This window comes from Ranitomeya variabilis, chromosome 1 (assembly GCF_051348905.1).
Source record: "Ranitomeya variabilis isolate aRanVar5 chromosome 1, aRanVar5.hap1, whole genome shotgun sequence".
NCBI lineage: Eukaryota > Metazoa > Chordata > Amphibia > Anura > Dendrobatidae > Ranitomeya > Ranitomeya variabilis.
This window is the reverse complement of record NC_135232.1, coordinates 1,161,375,516-1,161,396,780: the sequence shown is the minus strand read 5'-3', so window position 1 is coordinate 1,161,396,780 and position 21,265 is coordinate 1,161,375,516. Positions and strand designations below refer to the sequence as shown.

The 21,265-nt window shown below is 56.0% G+C and overlaps 1 protein-coding gene across 1 annotated transcript; it reads left to right on the top strand.

The window, feature by feature from the left end:
- Positions 1-1,285: 1,285 nt before the first annotated feature.
- LOC143793449 (putative N-acetyltransferase camello) lies at positions 1,286-19,888 on the top strand. The gene is made up of 2 exons (XM_077280424.1): positions 1,286-1,644; positions 19,050-19,888. Exons 1-2 carry the CDS (start codon positions 1,591-1,593, stop codon positions 19,719-19,721), a joined length of 726 nt encoding a protein of 241 aa, XP_077136539.1. The 5' UTR covers positions 1,286-1,590; the 3' UTR covers positions 19,722-19,888.
- The last annotated feature ends 1,377 nt before the right edge of the window (positions 19,889-21,265 follow it).

Sequence of the window (21,265 nt, the reverse complement as noted above, 5' to 3'; positions counted from 1 at the left end):
GTAATAACACACTGACATCATCATGAAGATCCTTCTGTATCAACCTAGCTGCAAGAAGTTCAGCTTTATCTTTTCACAATGTCTCCACCAGTAGCTTCAGCTCCAGTCGTCATATTCTACTTCATGTTCATCCAATCCAGACAACGGTGGTGCAGGAACTGGCAAGGTGCCATCATGTGGAGCCGGCCTAATCGCAGATTCACGTTCAGGGTCATTCATCTTATGTCTGATCTTTGTAGGAAAGCCCTGCAATTTGCCACAAGTAGCCGTCATCACTAGGATAGTTGGGTTCTCTCCAAATCATGGAGAGTCTGCTCTCTGCTCCTGTTCTGCACCCTGCGGCTCTGCTCCCGCTCTGCACCCTGTGGCTCTGCACCCTGCGGCTCTGCTCCGGCTCCGCACTCTGTGGCTCAGCTCTGCTTCCGCTCTGCACCCTGCGGCTCTGCTCCGGCTCCGCACTCTGCGGCTCAGCTCTGCTCCTGCTCTGCACCCTGTGGCTCTGCTCCGGCTCCGCACTCTGCATCTTTGTCCCTCCAGTCTGAACTGGTCCCTACCTGTTCCCATATCTCACTCCTTCCTGCCAGTGTTCCGGTCCTACCCAATACAGTCCCTCCAGTCTGAGCCACAGTACCAGTCCTGCTGGTCTGTACTCGCCTGCACCTGTCATTAGTGTTCCGTCCCCAGTGGGATCAGCAGCCACAGTCACACACCGCCCTGCAGTGGCACCTGGCAGCTTCCTGCCGCACAACCCTGACCTCACCACTAGAGGCCCCAGTGAACACCAGGGCAGCTGCTTAGTCACGCCCCTCCAGGGTAGTCTGGTCTGTGGCACAGTGGGGCCACAATCCTCGCTCACACCACTCAGTCAGGGCCTGAGCGTGACGGCAGCTTATATCTTACCACAGCGGTATAACAGCCAATCACAGAGCAGCTTATATCTTACCACAGCGGTATAACAGCCAATCACAGAGCAGCTTATATCTTACCACAGCGGTATAACAGCCAATCACAGCGCAGCTTACCACAGCCAATCACAGCGCAGCTTATATCTTACCACAGCAGTATAACAGCCAATCACAGAGCAGTTTACATCTTGGCACAACAGGATAACAGCCAATCACAGCGCAGCTTATATCTTACCACAGCAGCATAACAGCCAATCACAGCGCAGCTTACCACAACGGTATAACAGCCAATCACAGCACAGCTTCTAATTTACCACAGAGTTATAACAACCAATCACAGCACTGCTTTTATTTGAGCACAGGACTGCAGGGATCAATCGTAGCGCAGCTCTCGTGTTCCCACAGCAGGTGGCGCTCTGGGAGCGGTTATTGGCTGCTGGGAGCCGCAGCTTTATACTGGGGACTGTGCGGTGTACGGAGGGTCCCGGTCTATCAGACATCAGCCGCATGTAGGCCCCGGGAGCGCAGAGCTGAGCGGTGACCGGGACACGCTGCTCCTACACTGGATGCCGCCCTCCGAGGCTCCCGGACACCGGCCGCGGGGCTGAGCGATGTCTGTGGGCTCAGGGCTGCATAAAAAGCGCCGGGCAGGAGGAGACCACCTGAGAGCCACGTGACCCCGGCGATGACGTCACTGCACGGCGCCGGAAGTAACGGAGCCCATCCAGGAGGAGGACAGGTGAGGTGGTGGCGCAGTGTCCCCGTGTATTGTGTCCCCAGTGTACAGTGTGTGTATATGTATATTGGGCTTCTGGTATGTTCTGAGGGTTTTCCCTCTGCTGGTTCTCTGGGGAAGGATTTATTAATCTTTATTTTTTATTAATCTTTATTTTTATATAGCGCTATATATTCCGCAGCGCTTTACACACATTATTATCGCTGTCCCCGATGGGGCTCACAATCTAAATTCCGTATCAGTATGTCTTTGGAATGTGGGAGGAAACCGGAGAACCCGGAGGAAACCCACGCAAACACAGGGGGAACATACAGACTCCTTGCAGATGTTGTCCTTAGTGGGGTTTGAACCCAGGACCCCAGTGCTGCAAGGCTGCTGTGCTAACCACTGAGCCACCGTGCTGCCCAGTTCCTGGAGGAGGGTGTAGGTTTTTCCCTCCTGTATCCAGAAAATCATTTCTGGGGTCAAACCCTGATGTTGGGGGTCAGAGGTCACAGTCTCCATTACAGGTGCTGGATGAGGCTGAGGGTCAGGACTCAGTGCGGCCTCCGTGGCTGTGTGTGGCTGAGTGCGGCCTCCGTGGCTGTGTGTGGCTGAGTGCGGCCTCCGTGGCTGTGTGTGGCTGAGTGCGGCCTCCGTGGCTGTGTGTGGCTGAGTGCGGCCTCCGTGGCTGTGTGTGGCTGAGTGCGGCCTCCGTGGCTGTGTGTGGCTGAGTGCGGCCTCCGTGGCTGTGTGTGGCTGAGTGCGGCCTCCGTGGCTGTGTGTGGCTGAGTGCGGCCTCCGTGGCTGTGTGTGGCTGTGTGTGGCTGAGTGCGGCCTCCGTGGCTGTGTGTGGCTGTGTGCGGCCTCCGTGGCTGTGTGTGGCTGTGTGCGGCCTCCGTGGCTGTGTGCGGCCTCTGTGCCTGTATGTGTCTGTGTGCGGCCTCCGTGTCTGTGTGCGGCCTCCGTGTCTGTGTGCGGCCTCCGTGTCTGTGTGCGGCCTCCGTGTCTGTGTGCGGCCTCCGTGTCTGTGTGCGGCCTCTGTGTCTGTGTGCGGCCTCTGTGTCTGTGTGCGGCCTCTGTGTCTGTGTGCGGCCTCTGTGTCTGTGTGCGGCCTCTGTGTCTGTGTGCGGCCTCTGTGTCTGTGTGCGGCCTCTGTGTCTGTGTGCGGCCTCTGTGTCTGTGTGCGGCCTCTGTGTCTGTGTGCGGCCTCTGTGTCTGTGTGCGGCCTCTGTGTCTGTGTGCGGCCTCTGTGTCTGTGTGCGGCCTCTGTGTCTGTGTGCGGCCTCTGTGTCTGTGTGCGGCCTCTGTGTCTGTGTGCGGCCTCTGTGTCTGTGTGCGGCCTCTGTGTCTGTGTGCGGCCTCTGTGTCTGTGTGCGGCCTCTGTGTCTGTGTGCGGCCTCTGTGTCTGTGTGCGGCCTCTGTGTCTGTGTGCGGCCTCTGTGTCTGTGTGCGGCCTCTGTGTCTGTGTGCGGCCTCTGTGTCTGTGTGCGGCCTCTGTGTCTGTGTGCGGCCTCTGTGTCTGTGTGCGGCCTCTGTGTCTGTGTGCGGCCTCTGTGTCTGTGTGCGGCCTCTGTGTCTGTGTGCGGCCTCTGTGTCTGTGTGCGGCCTCTGTGTCTGTGTGCGGCCTCTGTGTCTGTGTGCGGCCTCTGTGTCTGTGTGCGGCCTCTGTGTCTGTGTGCGGCCTCTGTGTCTGTGTGCGGCCTCTGTGTCTGTGTGCGGCCTCTGTGTCTGTGTGCGGCCTCTGTGTCTGTGTGCGGCCTCTGTGTCTGTGTGCGGCCTCTGTGTCTGTGTGCGGCCTCTGTGTCTGTGTGCGGCCTCTGTGTCTGTGTGCGGCCTCTGTGTCTGTGTGCGGCCTCTGTGTCTGTGTGCGGCCTCTGTGTCTGTGTGCGGCCTCTGTGTCTGTGTGCGGCCTCTGTGTCTGTGTGCGGCCTCTGTGTCTGTGTGCGGCCTCTGTGTCTGTGTGCGGCCTCTGTGTCTGTGTGCGGCCTCTGTGTCTGTGTGCGGCCTCTGTGTCTGTGTGCGGCCTCTGTGTCTGTGTGCGGCCTCTGTGTCTGTGTGCGGCCTCTGTGTCTGTGTGCGGCCTCTGTGTCTGTGTGCGGCCTCTGTGTCTGTGTGCGGCCTCTGTGTCTGTGTGCGGCCTCTGTGTCTGTGTGCGGCCTCTGTGTCTGTGTGCGGCCTCTGTGTCTGTGTGCGGCCTCTGTGTCTGTGTGCGGCCTCTGTGTCTGTGTGCGGCCTCTGTGTCTGTGTGCGGCCTCTGTGTCTGTGTGCGGCCTCTGTGTCTGTGTGCGGCCTCTGTGTCTGTGTGCGGCCTCTGTGTCTGTGTGCGGCCTCTGTGTCTGTGTGCGGCCTCTGTGTCTGTGTGCGGCCTCTGTGTCTGTGTGCGGCCTCTGTGTCTGTGTGCGGCCTCTGTGTCTGTGTGCGGCCTCTGTGTCTGTGTGCGGCCTCTGTGTCTGTGTGCGGCCTCTGTGTCTGTGTGCGGCCTCTGTGTCTGTGTGCGGCCTCTGTGTCTGTGTGCGGCCTCTGTGTCTGTGTGCGGCCTCTGTGTCTGTGTGCGGCCTCTGTGTCTGTGTGCGGCCTCTGTGTCTGTGTGCGGCCTCTGTGTCTGTGTGCGGCCTCTGTGTCTGTGTGCGGCCTCTGTGTCTGTGTGCGGCCTCTGTGTCTGTGTGCGGCCTCTGTGTCTGTGTGCGGCCTCTGTGTCTGTGTGCGGCCTCTGTGTCTGTGTGCGGCCTCTGTGTCTGTGTGCGGCCTCTGTGTCTGTGTGCGGCCTCTGTGTCTGTGTGCGGCCTCTGTGTCTGTGTGCGGCCTCTGTGTCTGTGTGCGGCCTCTGTGTCTGTGTGCGGCCTCTGTGTCTGTGTGCGGCCTCTGTGTCTGTGTGCGGCCTCTGTGTCTGTGTGCGGCCTCTGTGTCTGTGTGCGGCCTCTGTGTCTGTGTGCGGCCTCTGTGTCTGTGTGCGGCCTCTGTGTCTGTGTGCGGCCTCTGTGTCTGTGTGCGGCCTCTGTGTCTGTGTGCGGCCTCTGTGTCTGTGTGCGGCCTCTGTGTCTGTGTGCGGCCTCTGTGTCTGTGTGCGGCCTCTGTGTCTGTGTGCGGCCTCTGTGTCTGTGTGCGGCCTCTGTGTCTGTGTGCGGCCTCTGTGTCTGTGTGCGGCCTCTGTGTCTGTGTGCGGCCTCTGTGTCTGTGTGCGGCCTCTGTGTCTGTGTGCGGCCTCTGTGTCTGTGTGCGGCCTCTGTGTCTGTGTGCGGCCTCTGTGTCTGTGTGCGGCCTCTGTGTCTGTGTGCGGCCTCTGTGTCTGTGTGCGGCCTCTGTGTCTGTGTGCGGCCTCTGTGTCTGTGTGCGGCCTCTGTGTCTGTGTGCGGCCTCTGTGTCTGTGTGCGGCCTCTGTGTCTGTGTGCGGCCTCTGTGTCTGTGTGCGGCCTCTGTGTCTGTGTGCGGCCTCTGTGTCTGTGTGCGGCCTCTGTGTCTGTGTGCGGCCTCTGTGTCTGTGTGCGGCCTCTGTGTCTGTGTGCGGCCTCTGTGTCTGTGTGCGGCCTCTGTGTCTGTGTGCGGCCTCTGTGTCTGTGTGCGGCCTCTGTGTCTGTGTGCGGCCTCTGTGTCTGTGTGCGGCCTCTGTGTCTGTGTGCGGCCTCTGTGTCTGTGTGCGGCCTCTGTGTCTGTGTGCGGCCTCTGTGTCTGTGTGCGGCCTCTGTGTCTGTGTGCGGCCTCTGTGTCTGTGTGCGGCCTCTGTGTCTGTGTGCGGCCTCTGTGTCTGTGTGCGGCCTCTGTGTCTGTGTGCGGCCTCTGTGTCTGTGTGCGGCCTCTGTGTCTGTGTGCGGCCTCTGTGTCTGTGTGCGGCCTCTGTGTCTGTGTGCGGCCTCTGTGTCTGTGTGCGGCCTCTGTGTCTGTGTGCGGCCTCTGTGTCTGTGTGCGGCCTCTGTGTCTGTGTGCGGCCTCTGTGTCTGTGTGCGGCCTCTGTGTCTGTGTGCGGCCTCTGTGTCTGTGTGCGGCCTCTGTGTCTGTGTGCGGCCTCTGTGTCTGTGTGCGGCCTCTGTGTCTGTGTGCGGCCTCTGTGTCTGTGTGCGGCCTCTGTGTCTGTGTGCGGCCTCTGTGTCTGTGTGCGGCCTCTGTGTCTGTGTGCGGCCTCTGTGTCTGTGTGCGGCCTCTGTGTCTGTGTGCGGCCTCTGTGTCTGTGTGCGGCCTCTGTGTCTGTGTGCGGCCTCTGTGTCTGTGTGCGGCCTCTGTGTCTGTGTGCGGCCTCTGTGTCTGTGTGCGGCCTCTGTGTCTGTGTGCGGCCTCTGTGTCTGTGTGCGGCCTCTGTGTCTGTGTGCGGCCTCTGTGTCTGTGTGCGGCCTCTGTGTCTGTGTGCGGCCTCTGTGTCTGTGTGCGGCCTCTGTGTCTGTGTGCGGCCTCTGTGTCTGTGTGCGGCCTCTGTGTCTGTGTGCGGCCTCTGTGTCTGTGTGCGGCCTCTGTGTCTGTGTGCGGCCTCTGTGTCTGTGTGCGGCCTCTGTGTCTGTGTGCGGCCTCTGTGTCTGTGTGCGGCCTCTGTGTCTGTGTGCGGCCTCTGTGTCTGTGTGCGGCCTCTGTGTCTGTGTGCGGCCTCTGTGTCTGTGTGCGGCCTCTGTGTCTGTGTGCGGCCTCTGTGTCTGTGTGCGGCCTCTGTGTCTGTGTGCGGCCTCTGTGTCTGTGTGCGGCCTCTGTGTCTGTGTGCGGCCTCTGTGTCTGTGTGCGGCCTCTGTGTCTGTGTGCGGCCTCTGTGTCTGTGTGCGGCCTCTGTGTCTGTGTGCGGCCTCTGTGTCTGTGTGCGGCCTCTGTGTCTGTGTGCGGCCTCTGTGTCTGTGTGCGGCCTCTGTGTCTGTGTGCGGCCTCTGTGTCTGTGTGCGGCCTCTGTGTCTGTGTGCGGCCTCTGTGTCTGTGTGCGGCCTCTGTGTCTGTGTGCGGCCTCTGTGTCTGTGTGCGGCCTCTGTGTCTGTGTGCGGCCTCTGTGTCTGTGTGCGGCCTCTGTGTCTGTGTGCGGCCTCTGTGTCTGTGTGCGGCCTCTGTGTCTGTGTGCGGCCTCTGTGTCTGTGTGCGGCCTCTGTGTCTGTGTGCGGCCTCTGTGTCTGTGTGCGGCCTCTGTGTCTGTGTGCGGCCTCTGTGTCTGTGTGCGGCCTCTGTGTCTGTGTGCGGCCTCTGTGTCTGTGTGCGGCCTCTGTGTCTGTGTGCGGCCTCTGTGTCTGTGTGCGGCCTCTGTGTCTGTGTGCGGCCTCTGTGTCTGTGTGCGGCCTCTGTGTCTGTGTGCGGCCTCTGTGTCTGTGTGCGGCCTCTGTGTCTGTGTGCGGCCTCTGTGTCTGTGTGCGGCCTCTGTGTCTGTGTGCGGCCTCTGTGTCTGTGTGCGGCCTCTGTGTCTGTGTGCGGCCTCTGTGTCTGTGTGCGGCCTCTGTGTCTGTGTGCGGCCTCTGTGTCTGTGTGCGGCCTCTGTGTCTGTGTGCGGCCTCTGTGTCTGTGTGCGGCCTCTGTGTCTGTGTGCGGCCTCTGTGTCTGTGTGCGGCCTCTGTGTCTGTGTGCGGCCTCTGTGTCTGTGTGCGGCCTCTGTGTCTGTGTGCGGCCTCTGTGTCTGTGTGCGGCCTCTGTGTCTGTGTGCGGCCTCTGTGTCTGTGTGCGGCCTCTGTGTCTGTGTGCGGCCTCTGTGTCTGTGTGCGGCCTCTGTGTCTGTGTGCGGCCTCTGTGTCTGTGTGCGGCCTCTGTGTCTGTGTGCGGCCTCTGTGTCTGTGTGCGGCCTCTGTGTCTGTGTGCGGCCTCTGTGTCTGTGTGCGGCCTCTGTGTCTGTGTGCGGCCTCTGTGTCTGTGTGCGGCCTCTGTGTCTGTGTGCGGCCTCTGTGTCTGTGTGCGGCCTCTGTGTCTGTGTGCGGCCTCTGTGTCTGTGTGCGGCCTCTGTGTCTGTGTGCGGCCTCTGTGTCTGTGTGCGGCCTCTGTGTCTGTGTGCGGCCTCTGTGTCTGTGTGCGGCCTCTGTGTCTGTGTGCGGCCTCTGTGTCTGTGTGCGGCCTCTGTGTCTGTGTGCGGCCTCTGTGTCTGTGTGCGGCCTCTGTGTCTGTGTGCGGCCTCTGTGTCTGTGTGCGGCCTCTGTGTCTGTGTGCGGCCTCTGTGTCTGTGTGCGGCCTCTGTGTCTGTGTGCGGCCTCTGTGTCTGTGTGCGGCCTCTGTGTCTGTGTGCGGCCTCTGTGTCTGTGTGCGGCCTCTGTGTCTGTGTGCGGCCTCTGTGTCTGTGTGCGGCCTCTGTGTCTGTGTGCGGCCTCTGTGTCTGTGTGCGGCCTCTGTGTCTGTGTGCGGCCTCTGTGTCTGTGTGCGGCCTCTGTGTCTGTGTGCGGCCTCTGTGTCTGTGTGCGGCCTCTGTGTCTGTGTGCGGCCTCTGTGTCTGTGTGCGGCCTCTGTGTCTGTGTGCGGCCTCTGTGTCTGTGTGCGGCCTCTGTGTCTGTGTGCGGCCTCTGTGTCTGTGTGCGGCCTCTGTGTCTGTGTGCGGCCTCTGTGTCTGTGTGCGGCCTCTGTGTCTGTGTGCGGCCTCTGTGTCTGTGTGCGGCCTCTGTGTCTGTGTGCGGCCTCTGTGTCTGTGTGCGGCCTCTGTGTCTGTGTGCGGCCTCTGTGTCTGTGTGCGGCCTCTGTGTCTGTGTGCGGCCTCTGTGTCTGTGTGCGGCCTCTGTGTCTGTGTGCGGCCTCTGTGTCTGTGTGCGGCCTCTGTGTCTGTGTGCGGCCTCTGTGTCTGTGTGCGGCCTCTGTGTCTGTGTGCGGCCTCTGTGTCTGTGTGCGGCCTCTGTGTCTGTGTGCGGCCTCTGTGTCTGTGTGCGGCCTCTGTGTCTGTGTGCGGCCTCTGTGTCTGTGTGCGGCCTCTGTGTCTGTGTGCGGCCTCTGTGTCTGTGTGCGGCCTCTGTGTCTGTGTGCGGCCTCTGTGTCTGTGTGCGGCCTCTGTGTCTGTGTGCGGCCTCTGTGTCTGTGTGCGGCCTCTGTGTCTGTGTGCGGCCTCTGTGTCTGTGTGCGGCCTCTGTGTCTGTGTGCGGCCTCTGTGTCTGTGTGCGGCCTCTGTGTCTGTGTGCGGCCTCTGTGTCTGTGTGCGGCCTCTGTGTCTGTGTGCGGCCTCTGTGTCTGTGTGCGGCCTCTGTGTCTGTGTGCGGCCTCTGTGTCTGTGTGCGGCCTCTGTGTCTGTGTGCGGCCTCTGTGTCTGTGTGCGGCCTCTGTGTCTGTGTGCGGCCTCTGTGTCTGTGTGCGGCCTCTGTGTCTGTGTGCGGCCTCTGTGTCTGTGTGCGGCCTCTGTGTCTGTGTGCGGCCTCTGTGTCTGTGTGCGGCCTCTGTGTCTGTGTGCGGCCTCTGTGTCTGTGTGCGGCCTCTGTGTCTGTGTGCGGCCTCTGTGTCTGTGTGCGGCCTCTGTGTCTGTGTGCGGCCTCTGTGTCTGTGTGCGGCCTCTGTGTCTGTGTGCGGCCTCTGTGTCTGTGTGCGGCCTCTGTGTCTGTGTGCGGCCTCTGTGTCTGTGTGCGGCCTCTGTGTCTGTGTGCGGCCTCTGTGTCTGTGTGCGGCCTCTGTGTCTGTGTGCGGCCTCTGTGTCTGTGTGCGGCCTCTGTGTCTGTGTGCGGCCTCTGTGTCTGTGTGCGGCCTCTGTGTCTGTGTGCGGCCTCTGTGTCTGTGTGCGGCCTCTGTGTCTGTGTGCGGCCTCTGTGTCTGTGTGCGGCCTCTGTGTCTGTGTGCGGCCTCTGTGTCTGTGTGCGGCCTCTGTGTCTGTGTGCGGCCTCTGTGTCTGTGTGCGGCCTCTGTGTCTGTGTGCGGCCTCTGTGTCTGTGTGCGGCCTCTGTGTCTGTGTGCGGCCTCTGTGTCTGTGTGCGGCCTCTGTGTCTGTGTGCGGCCTCTGTGTCTGTGTGCGGCCTCTGTGTCTGTGTGCGGCCTCTGTGTCTGTGTGCGGCCTCTGTGTCTGTGTGCGGCCTCTGTGTCTGTGTGCGGCCTCTGTGTCTGTGTGCGGCCTCTGTGTCTGTGTGCGGCCTCTGTGTCTGTGTGCGGCCTCTGTGTCTGTGTGCGGCCTCTGTGTCTGTGTGCGGCCTCTGTGTCTGTGTGCGGCCTCTGTGTCTGTGTGCGGCCTCTGTGTCTGTGTGCGGCCTCTGTGTCTGTGTGCGGCCTCTGTGTCTGTGTGCGGCCTCTGTGTCTGTGTGCGGCCTCTGTGTCTGTGTGCGGCCTCTGTGTCTGTGTGCGGCCTCTGTGTCTGTGTGCGGCCTCTGTGTCTGTGTGCGGCCTCTGTGTCTGTGTGCGGCCTCTGTGTCTGTGTGCGGCCTCTGTGTCTGTGTGCGGCCTCTGTGTCTGTGTGCGGCCTCTGTGTCTGTGTGCGGCCTCTGTGTCTGTGTGCGGCCTCTGTGTCTGTGTGCGGCCTCTGTGTCTGTGTGCGGCCTCTGTGTCTGTGTGCGGCCTCTGTGTCTGTGTGCGGCCTCTGTGTCTGTGTGCGGCCTCTGTGTCTGTGTGCGGCCTCTGTGTCTGTGTGCGGCCTCTGTGTCTGTGTGCGGCCTCTGTGTCTGTGTGCGGCCTCTGTGTCTGTGTGCGGCCTCTGTGTCTGTGTGCGGCCTCTGTGTCTGTGTGCGGCCTCTGTGTCTGTGTGCGGCCTCTGTGTCTGTGTGCGGCCTCTGTGTCTGTGTGCGGCCTCTGTGTCTGTGTGCGGCCTCTGTGTCTGTGTGCGGCCTCTGTGTCTGTGTGCGGCCTCTGTGTCTGTGTGCGGCCTCTGTGTCTGTGTGCGGCCTCTGTGTCTGTGTGCGGCCTCTGTGTCTGTGTGCGGCCTCTGTGTCTGTGTGCGGCCTCTGTGTCTGTGTGCGGCCTCTGTGTCTGTGTGCGGCCTCTGTGTCTGTGTGCGGCCTCTGTGTCTGTGTGCGGCCTCTGTGTCTGTGTGCGGCCTCTGTGTCTGTGTGCGGCCTCTGTGTCTGTGTGCGGCCTCTGTGTCTGTGTGCGGCCTCTGTGTCTGTGTGCGGCCTCTGTGTCTGTGTGCGGCCTCTGTGTCTGTGTGCGGCCTCTGTGTCTGTGTGCGGCCTCTGTGTCTGTGTGCGGCCTCTGTGTCTGTGTGCGGCCTCTGTGTCTGTGTGCGGCCTCTGTGTCTGTGTGCGGCCTCTGTGTCTGTGTGCGGCCTCTGTGTCTGTGTGCGGCCTCTGTGTCTGTGTGCGGCCTCTGTGTCTGTGTGCGGCCTCTGTGTCTGTGTGCGGCCTCTGTGTCTGTGTGCGGCCTCTGTGTCTGTGTGCGGCCTCTGTGTCTGTGTGCGGCCTCTGTGTCTGTGTGCGGCCTCTGTGTCTGTGTGCGGCCTCTGTGTCTGTGTGCGGCCTCTGTGTCTGTGTGCGGCCTCTGTGTCTGTGTGCGGCCTCTGTGTCTGTGTGCGGCCTCCGTGGCTGTATGTGGCGCTGTGTGCGGCCTCCGTGTCTGTATGTGGCTCTGTGCGCTGGGCACAGTCATGAGAGACAAGTAAGGGTCTTCCGAAAATGTTCCTACTAAGCTGAAGCTGCAATTGTCCACTGAGCTGAGGGTCTGAGGCCGCCCCCTCATTACAGCCCATAGCATTATCCCCCTCAACCATCTGTACAGGGGGCACAATACAGTCAGGGGTTAATGTCCTCTGGGAATCACCAAACCCCAACTCCTCCATCACCCGCAGATAAAGTGCGATCTGTCACTGCACAAAACACGTCTCCTCCAGAGTTCAGTGGTGGCGGCTTTATACCGCTCCATCCGACGCTCGGCATTGTTCTTGGTGATGTTCAGCTGCATGAAGCTCCTGGCGGGGGCTGAGTGTCTATACCAGAGGAGGTCTGGACTATGCAGTTGTTATTATTTATTTATATAGCACCATTGATTCCATGGTGCTGTACATGAGAAAGGGGATACATACAGGGTTACAGATATCGTTTACAGTAAACAGGTTTACAGTGACAGACTGGTACAGAGGGGAGAGGACCCTGTCCTTGCGGACTTACATTCTATGGGATAGTGGGGAAGAGACAGAAGGTCGGAGGTGCAGCAGCTCGGGTGGTTGGTGGGGCGGCAGCTCTGGTGGTTGGTGAGGCGGCAGCTCTGGTGGTTGGTGAGGCGGCAGCTCTGGTGGTTGGTGGGGCGGCAGCTCTGGTGGTTGGTGGGGCGGCAGCTCTGGTGGTTGGCGGGGCGGCAGCTCTGGTGGTTGGTGGGGCGGCAGCTCTGGTGGTTGGTGAGGCGGCAGCTCTGGTGGTTGGTGAGGCGGCAGCTCGGGCAGTTGGTGAGGTGGCAGAATGGTTATTGCAGGCTGTAGGCTTTCTTGAAGAGATGGGTTTTCAGGTTCCGTCTGAAGGATCTGAGGGTGGTGGATAGTCGGACGTGTTGAGGCATGGAATTCCATGCAGCGGTTTGGTTGATCGGTGGTTACTGCAGGTTGTAGGCTTGTCAGAAGAGGTGGGTCTTCAGGTTCTTTTTGAAGATTTTGATGGTAGGCGAGAGTCTGATGTGTTGTGGTAGAGGGTACCATGCAGCTTTACATGAACACCCGAGCCTTACACTATGGCTGGTCCAAATAACTAAAGCAATTGTTACCATCCACCTCTCGTGTCTCCCCTTTTCCTCATAGTTTGTAGCTTGCGAGCAGCAGGGCCCTCACTCCTCCTGGTATCTGTTTTGAGCTGTGATTTCTGTTATGCTGTAATGTCTATTGTCTGTACAAGTCCCCTCTATAACTTGTAAAGCGCTGCGGAATATGTTGGCGCTATATAAATAAAATTATTATTCCAGAGTATGGTGGATATTCGGGAGAAATCTTGGAGGCGGTTGTGTGAGGAACGAATCAGTGTGGTGGAGAGTAGGAGGTCTTGGGAGAATCGAAGATTACGCGAGGGAAGGTATTGGGAGATTAGTTCAGAGATATAGGGAGGGGACAGGTTGTGGATGGCTTTGTAGATCAGTGTTAGTAGTTTGAACTGGATTTGTTGGGGAATTGGGAGCCAGTGGAGGGATTTGCAGAGGGGAAGCAGGGGAGTAGCGAATAGGGAGATGGATTAGGCGGGCAGCAGCGTTGAGGACATACTGGAGTGGTGCAACAGAGTTAGCGGGGAGGCCACAGAGGAGGGTGTTGCAGTAGTCGAGGCGGGAGATGATGAGGGCATGCACAAGAGTTTTGGTAGATTGTGGACTGAGGAAGGAACGGATTCTGGCAATATTTTTGAGTTGGAGGCGACAGGAGGTGGCAAGAGTTTGGACGTGAGGTTTGAAGGACAGGGCAGAGTCAAGAGTTACTCCGAGGCAGCGGATTTCAGGAGCGGGAGAGAGCGTGATGCCGTTCACCATAATAGATAGATCAGGTAGGGGAGGTACGTGAGGTGGGGGAAAGATGATGAATTCGGTTTTGTCTACATTGAGTTTTAGGAAGCGAGAGGTGAAGAAGGAGGATATGGCTGACAGACACTTCGGGATTCTGGACAGCAGAGAGGCAACATCTGGGCCAGAGAGGTAGATCTGAGTGTCGTCCGCATACAGGTGGTACTGGAAGCCATGGGACTTTGAGTTGTCCTAGGCCAAGGGTATAGATGGAAAAAAGTAGGGGTCCTAGGACAGAGCCTTGAGGGACTCCAACAAAGAGAGGGCGGGATGAGGAGGTAGTGCGGGAGTGGGAAACGCTAAATGTGCGGTCGGAAAGGTATGAGGCAATCCAGGACAGGGCAAGGTCTTTGCCAAGGGAAGAAAGAATCTGTAGCAGTAGGCAGTGATCGACTGTGTCGAAAGCAGAGGATAGGTCAAGAAGGAGGAGGATGGAGAACTGTCTGTTAGCTTTGGCTGTGACTAGGTCATTAGTAATTTTTGTCAGGGCAGTTTCGGTGGAGTGGTGGGGGCGGAACCCAGATTGGAGGTTGTCAAGGAGAGAGTTAGATGAGAGGTGGGAGGAAATTTGAGCATGGACATGCTGCTCAAGGAGTTTTGAAGCTAACGGGAGCAGTGATATGGGGCGGTAGCTGGGCATAGCAGTTGGGTCAAGGTTAGTTTTTTGAGGATGGGTTTGATGGTGCCATGTTTGAAGGCAGTGAAGTCGTCTGGCAGGCGTGTTTTCTTCCAACGCCGCTCCACAACCCTGGATGCTTGTCGGAGTTTTTTGGTGAGATTGTTATGCCAAGGTTGCCTATTGGTTCGTCGCACTGTGCCATGCGTGAGAGGGGCGACTGAGTCTATGGCTGATGTGAGGGTGGAGTTATAGAAAGCGGTGGCGCTGTCCGTGTCGTGGAGTGAAGATATGGAGGACAGAGGTAGGAGAGAGTCTGTGAATGTCTAGATGTGCGACGTTTCTGCGAGGATGTGGTAATGGCTGGACATGGGGGGCGGGTGAGGAGGACAGGGATGAGAAGGTGAGTAGATGGTGGTCAGATAGGGGGAAGGGAGAGGTTGTGAGGTTAGTTAAGGAACAGAGGCGGGTGAAGATGAGGTCTAGTGTATGTCCATCTGTGTGGGTGGCTGTGGAGGACCACTGAGTAAGTCCAATGGATGAGGTAAGGGCCAGGAGCTTGGAGGCTGCTGGCTGGAGGGTGTCAGTAGGGATATTAAAGTCACCCATGATGATGGTGGGGATGTCGGCAGAGAGAAAGTGAAGGAGCCAGGTGGAGAATTGGTCGATGAAGGCAGTGACTGAGCCCGGTGGTCGGTATATGACAGCCATTTGGAGATTAGAGGGAGAGTAGATACGGACAGAGTGAACCTCGAAAGAAGGGAGGATAAGGGAGGGTGTGGGTTGGATAGGGTTGAAGGAACAGTTTTTAGAAAGAAGGAAACCCACTCCTCTACCATGTCTGTTGCCATAGCGAGGAGTGTGGGTAAATTGGAGGCCACCGTAACTCAGTGCTGCAGGCGAGGCCGTGTCAGGGGGCGTCAGCCAGGTCTCAGTGAGGGCCAGAAAGGAAAGGTTGTGGGAAGTGAAGAGATCATGGACCATGTGGAGCTTGTTGCAGACAGAGCGGGCATTCCAAAGTGCCCCAGAGAGGGGAAGCAGGGGGGTGGGGGTCAGTGACACAGATTTTAAGTGTGAGGGGTTGCGATAGTTTCTCATAGTGTGAGAAGGATAGGGGTGAGGATTAGTGATGAATGAGGCAGGATTGGGGGGATGTGTCGCCAGCAGTGAGAATGAGCGGAGAAAGGGAAACAGGTGGGTGAAGGAGAGTGATTGGCTTATATTATATTTTGGTGGTAGAGGTCTGAGGTTAGAAAGCAGGACTGCAGATGCAGCGAAGTGGGGGGGTAAGAGAGAGGGGGAGATAGTTATGTGGTTTGAGGGTGCAGGGGTATGGGGTTAGTGGAGGAGAGTGAGGATTAGTGGAGCAAAAACGGTGGGGGAAATGTGAGCATGGTTAAAGAGCAGCGGAGAAAAAAGGCAAGTAACTTTAGAATACAGTGATTAGTCTTACCGTCTGGCCGATTTCTGGACTATTTCTGGTATATTTCAGATGATACACTTAAAATATGTCACTTGAAATTATGTCACATCTGACTAAAGTCAGATCTGACCCGCTCCATGCAACTTATACCATTCTAATGGGGTCAGCAGAGCGGTAGGGTCTGATCTGTTGTCGGCCCCCGCTCTGTAATGTTTGTTTCTCATAGCTGAGTTGTTACTTCTCCAGATGGTGGTGAGAGTGAGAAATGTCTCCGCCTTATACTGCATTTGTTCTGTATATGTAGTGATGGATGACCTGGCTTCCTTCCGTGTACCTACCCTGTACTGTATATGTAGTGATGGATGACCCGGCTTCCTTCCCTGTATCTGCTCTGTATATGTAGTGATGGATGACCCGGCTTCCTTCCCTGTATCTGCTCTGTATATGTAGTGATGGATGACCCGGCTTCCTTCCCTGTATCTGCGCTGTATATGTAGTGACGGATGACCCGGCTTCCTTCCCTCTACCTGCTCTGTATATGTAGTGATGGATGACCCGGCTTTCTTCCCTGTACCTGCTCTGTATATGTAGTGATGGATGACGCGGCTTCCTTCCCTGTATCTGCGCTGTATATGTAGTGACGGATGACCCGGCTTCCTTCCCTTTATCTGCTCTGTATATGTAGTGACGGATGACCCGGCTTTCTTCCCTGTACCTGCTCTGTATATGTAGTGATGGATGACCCGGCTTCCTTCCCTGTACCTGCTCTGTATATGTAGTGACGGATGACCCGGCTTCCTTCCCTGTATCTGCTCTGTATATGTAGCGACGGATGACCCGGTTTTCTTCCCTGTATCTGCTCTGTATATGTAGTGACGGATGACCCGGCTTCCTTCCCTGTATCTGCTCTGTATATGTAGTGATGGATGACCCGGCTTCCTTCCCTGTACCTGCTCTGTATATGTAGTACTGGATGACCCGGCTTCCTTCCCTGTATCTGCTCTGTATATGTAGTGACGGATGACCCGGCTTCCTTCCCTGTACCTGCTCTGTATATGTAGTGATGGATGACCCGGCTTCCTTCCCTGTATCTGCTCTGTATATGTAGTGCTGGATGACCCGGCTTCCTTCCGTGTACCTGCTCTGTATATGTAGTGATGGATGACCCGGCTTCCTTCCGTGTACCTACCCTGTACTGTATATGTAGTGATGGATGACCCGGCTTCCTTCCCTGTATCTGCGCTGTATATGTAGTGACGGATGACCCGGCTTCCTTCCCTGTATCTGCTCTGTATATGTAGTGACGGATGACCCGGCTTCCTTCCCTGTATCTGCTCTGTATATGTAGTGATGGATGACCCGGCTTCCTTCCTGTATCTGCTCTGTATATGTAGTGCTGGATGACCCGGCTTCCTTCCGTGTACCTGCTCTGTATATGTAGTGATGGATGACCCGGCTTCCTTCCTGTATCTGCTCTGTATATGTAGTGCTGGATGACCCGGCTTCCTTCCCTGTACCTGCTCTGTATATGTAGTGATGGATGACCCGGCTTCCTTCCGTGTACCTACCCTGTACTGTATATGTAGTGATGGATGACCCGGCTTCCTTCCCTGTATCTGCTCTGTATATGTAGTGACGGATGACCCGGCTTCCTTCCTGTATCTGCTCTGTATATGTAGTGATGGATGACCCGGCTTCCTTCCTGTATCTGCTCTGTATATGTAGTGATGGATGACCCGGCTTCCTTCCCTGTATCTGCGCTGTATATGTAGTGACGGATGACCCGGCTTCCTTCCCTCTACCTGCTCTGTATATGTAGTGACGGATGACCCGGCTTCCTTCCTGTATCTGCTCTGTATATGTAGTGATGGATGACCCGGCTTTCTTCCCTGTACCTGCTCTGTATATGTAGTGATGGATGACGCGGCTTCCTTCCCTGTATCTGCGCTGTATATGTAGTGACGGATGACCCGGCTCCCTTCCCTGTATCTGCTCTGTATATGTAGTACTGGATGACCCGGCTTCCTTCCCTGTATCTGCTCTGTATATGTAGTGACGGATGACCCGGCTTTCTTCCCTGTACCTGCTCTGTATATGTAGTGATGGATGACGCGGCTTCCTTCCCTGTATCTGCTCTGTATATGTAGTGACGGATGACCCGGCTTCCTACCCTGTATCTGCTCTGTATATGTAGTGACGGATGACCCGGCTTTCTTCCCTGTACCTGCTCTGTATATGTAGTGATGGATGACCCGGCTTCCTTCCCTGTACCTGCTCTGTATATGTAGTGATGGATGACCCGGCTTCCTTCCCTGTATCTGCTCTGTATATGTAGTGACGGATGACCCGGCTTCCTTCCCTGTATCTGCTCTGTATATGTAGTGACGGATGACCCGGTTTTCTTCCCTGTATCTGCTCTGTATATGTAGTGATGGATGACCCGGCTTCCTTCCCTGTATCTGCTCTGTATATGTAGTGATGGATGACCCGGCTTCCTTCCCTGTATCTGCTCTGTATATGTAGTGACGGATGACCCGGTTTTCTTCCCTGTATCTGCTCTGTATATGTAGTGACGGATGACCCGGCTTCCTTCCCTGTATCTGCGCTGTATATGTAGTGACGGATGACCCGGCTTCCTTCCCTCTACCTGCTCTGTATATGTAGTGACGGATGACCCGGCTTCCTTCCCTGTATCTGCTCTGTATATGTAGTGACGGATGACCCGGCTTCCTTCCCTGTACCTGCTCTGTATATGTAGTGATGGATGACCCGGCTTCCTTCCCTGTATCTGCTCTGTATATGTAGTGACGGATGACCCGGCTTCCTTCCCTGTATCTGCTCTGTATATGTAGTGACGGATGACCCGGTTTTCTTCCCTGTATCTGCTCTGTATATGTAGTGATGGATGACCCGGCTTCCTTCCCTGTATCTGCTCTGTATATGTAGTGATGGATGACCCGGCTTCCTTCCCTGTATCTGCTCTGTATATGTAGTGACGGATGACCCGGTTTTCTTCCCTGTATCTGCTCTGTATATGTAGTGACGGATGACCCGGCTTCCTTCCCTGTATCTGCGCTGTATATGTAGTGACGGATGACCCGGCTTCCTTCCCTCTACCTGCTCTGTATATGTAGTGACGGATGACCCGGCTTCCTTCCCTGTACCTGCTCTGTATATGTAGTGATGGATGACCCGGCTTCCTTCCCTGTATCTGCTCTGTATATGTAGTGACGGATGACCCGGCTTCCTTCCCTCTACCTGCTCTGTATATGTAGTGACGGATGACCCGGCTTCCTTCCTGTATCTGCTCTGTATATGTAGTGATGGATGACCCAGCTTCCTTCCCTGTACCTGCTCTGTATATGTAGTACTGGATGACCCGGCTTCCTTCCCTGTATCTGCTCTGTATATGTAGTGACGGATGACCCGGCTTCCTTCCCTGTATCTGCTCTGTATATGTAGTGATGGATGACCCGGCTTTCTTCCCTGTATCTGCTCTGTATATGTAGTGATGGATGACCCGGCTTCCTTCCCTGTACCTGCTCTGTATATGTAGTGCTGGATGACCCGGCTTCCTTCCCTGTACCTGCTCTGTATATGTAGTGATGGATGACCCGGCTTCCTTCCCTGTACCTGCTCTGTATATGTAGTGATGGATGACCCGGCTTCCTTCCCTGTACCTGCTCTGTATATGTAGTGATGGATGACCCGGCTTCCTTCCCTGTACCTGCTCTGTATATGTAGTGCTGGATGACCCGGCTTCCTTCCCTGTACCTGCTCTGTATATGTAGTGCTGGATGACCCGGCTTCCTTCCCTGTACCTGCTCTGTATATGTAGTGATGGATGACCCGGCTTCCTTCCCTGTATCTGCTCTGTATATGTAGTGATGGATGACCCGGCTTCCTTCCCTGTACCTGCTCTGTATATGTAGTGATGGATGACCCGGCTTCCTTCCGTGTACCTGCTCTGTATATGTAGTGATGGATGACCCGGCTTCCTTCCCTGTATCTGCTCTGTATATGTAGTGCTGGATGACCTGGCTTCCTTTCTGGACTGTATAACGTTCATATCTGACCTCGGCCTCCTCTTTCCAGGGAGAGATGGTGGAGTACAAGATCCGCAGTTACCAGGACTCTGACTACGAGGTGGTGCGAGATCTGTTTTCTCACGGGATGAGTGAGTACGTCCCCGGCGTCTGTGTCCATGTGCTGACGCGCTCCTGGGTCCTCTTTGCCATCACTTGTATGTTCCTGTCCCTGCTCTTCAGCTCCAAGTCCTTCATCTTCCCAGTCCTGGCCGTCACCCTCTTGTTGGCCGTGGGCCGCCATATTATTGGTTACTGCTGGAGCCTATACATCGAACACTGTTTGAAGGAAGACCTGCAGGACATCCAGAAGACCTACATGGAGGGCCAGGGCTCCCACTTTTGGGTGGCCGAGGTTGAGGACAGGGTGATTGGGACGGTTGCAGCAAAGCCTTCAGATGAGATCCGCGAGGAGCTACAGCTGAAGCGAATGTCTGTGAGGAAGGACTTCCGGGGCTTTGGCATCGCTAAGGCTTTGTCGCGGGAGGTCATCGGGTTTGCACGGCAGCAAGGTTATCGGGCGGTCGTCCTAAATACATTGATGATTCAGCACGAGGCACAGAGAATGTACGAGAGCGTCGGCTTCAGAAAGTCCATGGAGTTTGTCCTGCCCACGGTGTACGGCCACCTGGTCAACTTCACCATCACCAAGTACCGCTATGATGTGTTACAGTCCAAGTGATGAGGAACCAGGACGCTGCTGTACTCAGAACTCAGGGGCCGGCGGAGAACCCGCCATTACTTGTGTGACCAGCACAAGTCTAATCCGCTGTACAGCCGTTATTACATGGATTCCTGTGTATCGGTTTGTTTGTTTGTTTGTTTTTATCAATAAAAAAATCAGAATTCCTTTGCTGCTGGTGAATGATCTGAAGTAGATATGTAGTTACCCCCAGAATTAAATCCCAGGGGCATCTGACGAGTCTACGCAAAACTATTAAAGTCTTCACAAATTTGCAGCCATCACTGCCTTAATTCCTGTGCCCCATCCTCCAGAGCTGCACTCGCTTTTCTGCTGGTTAAGTCACTGTGTACATACATTACAATACAACACCTTCTTCTCCACTGCATTCACGGTGGAAAATGAAATGCTGAGAGACAAAGAAAACCCTATACACTCCCTGACACAAGTTATGTCCCTTATCCATGTTATGTAAATAAAAGCTTATGACCTGACGTTAAATTCATCCATTGGTTGTATAAATTAGGGCATGTTTCATGTGCCACCATTGTTTAAGATGATTAATTTTTTATGCAACCAAGTGTATGTACATTCGTGCTGCTGACTACATGAATTTCTTCCTGCAGCAGATTTGTATACCGTACCTTGGGCCATTTGTATTCCGCAGGTGCTGCTATATGCGGAGTTTGGAATCCTATTGGGGGTCACCTAGTCTCTAAGGTCATTTTTTGATGAGACTGTACCCCAATTCTTAATTACACTTTGGGTGACTTTGTTTACTTTTATCTGTATTAATGAGTAAAACTTAAGTTTTATATTTCCACTTACGCTGTATTATATACCTTGATACCGTGCCACACAAGAGGTTGGTGCACACAATGAGAATGCTGGGTCTGGGGGGAAATGTGTGTAAATGGGTAAGTAACTGGCTCAGTGATAGAAAGCAGAGGGTGGTTATAAATAGTATATTCTCTAACTGGGTCGCTACGCTATGACGAGTGGGGACCGCAGGGGTCGGTGTTGGGACCTCTTTTCAACATATTTATTAACGATCCTGTAGAAGGCTTAACAGTAAAATATCAATATTTGCAGATGATACAAAACTATGTAAAGCAGTTAATACAAGAGAAGATAGTATTCTGCTACAGATGGATCTGGGTAAGTTGGAAACTTGGGACGAGAGGTGGCAGATGCGGTTTAACAATGATAAATGTAAGGTTATACACATGGGAAGAAGGAATCCATATCACCATTACACACTGAACGGGAAACCACTGGGTAAATCTGACAGGGAGAAGGACTTGGTGATCCTAGTTAATGATAAACTTAACTGGAGCAGCCAGTGCCAGGCAGTGGCTGCCAAGGGAAACAGGATCATGGGGTGCATTAAAAGAGGTCTGGATACACATGATGAGAGCATTATACTGCCTCTGTACAAATCCCTGGTTAGACCGCATATGGAGGACTGTGTCCAGTTTTGGGCACCGGTGCTCAGGAACGATATAATGGAAGTAGAGCAAGTACAAAGGAGGGCAACAAAATAA

Excerpts from the sequence above, each read along its gene's own strand:
- LOC143793449 (XM_077280424.1), top strand. The coding sequence starts at position 1,591 with ATGACGTCACTGCACGGCGCCGGAAGTAACGGAGCCCATCCAGGAGGA. Across the intron at positions 1,645-19,049 it reads CCCATCCAGGAGGAGGACAG|GGAGAGATGGTGGAGTACAA; the intron begins GTGAGGTGGTGG and ends TCCTCTTTCCAG.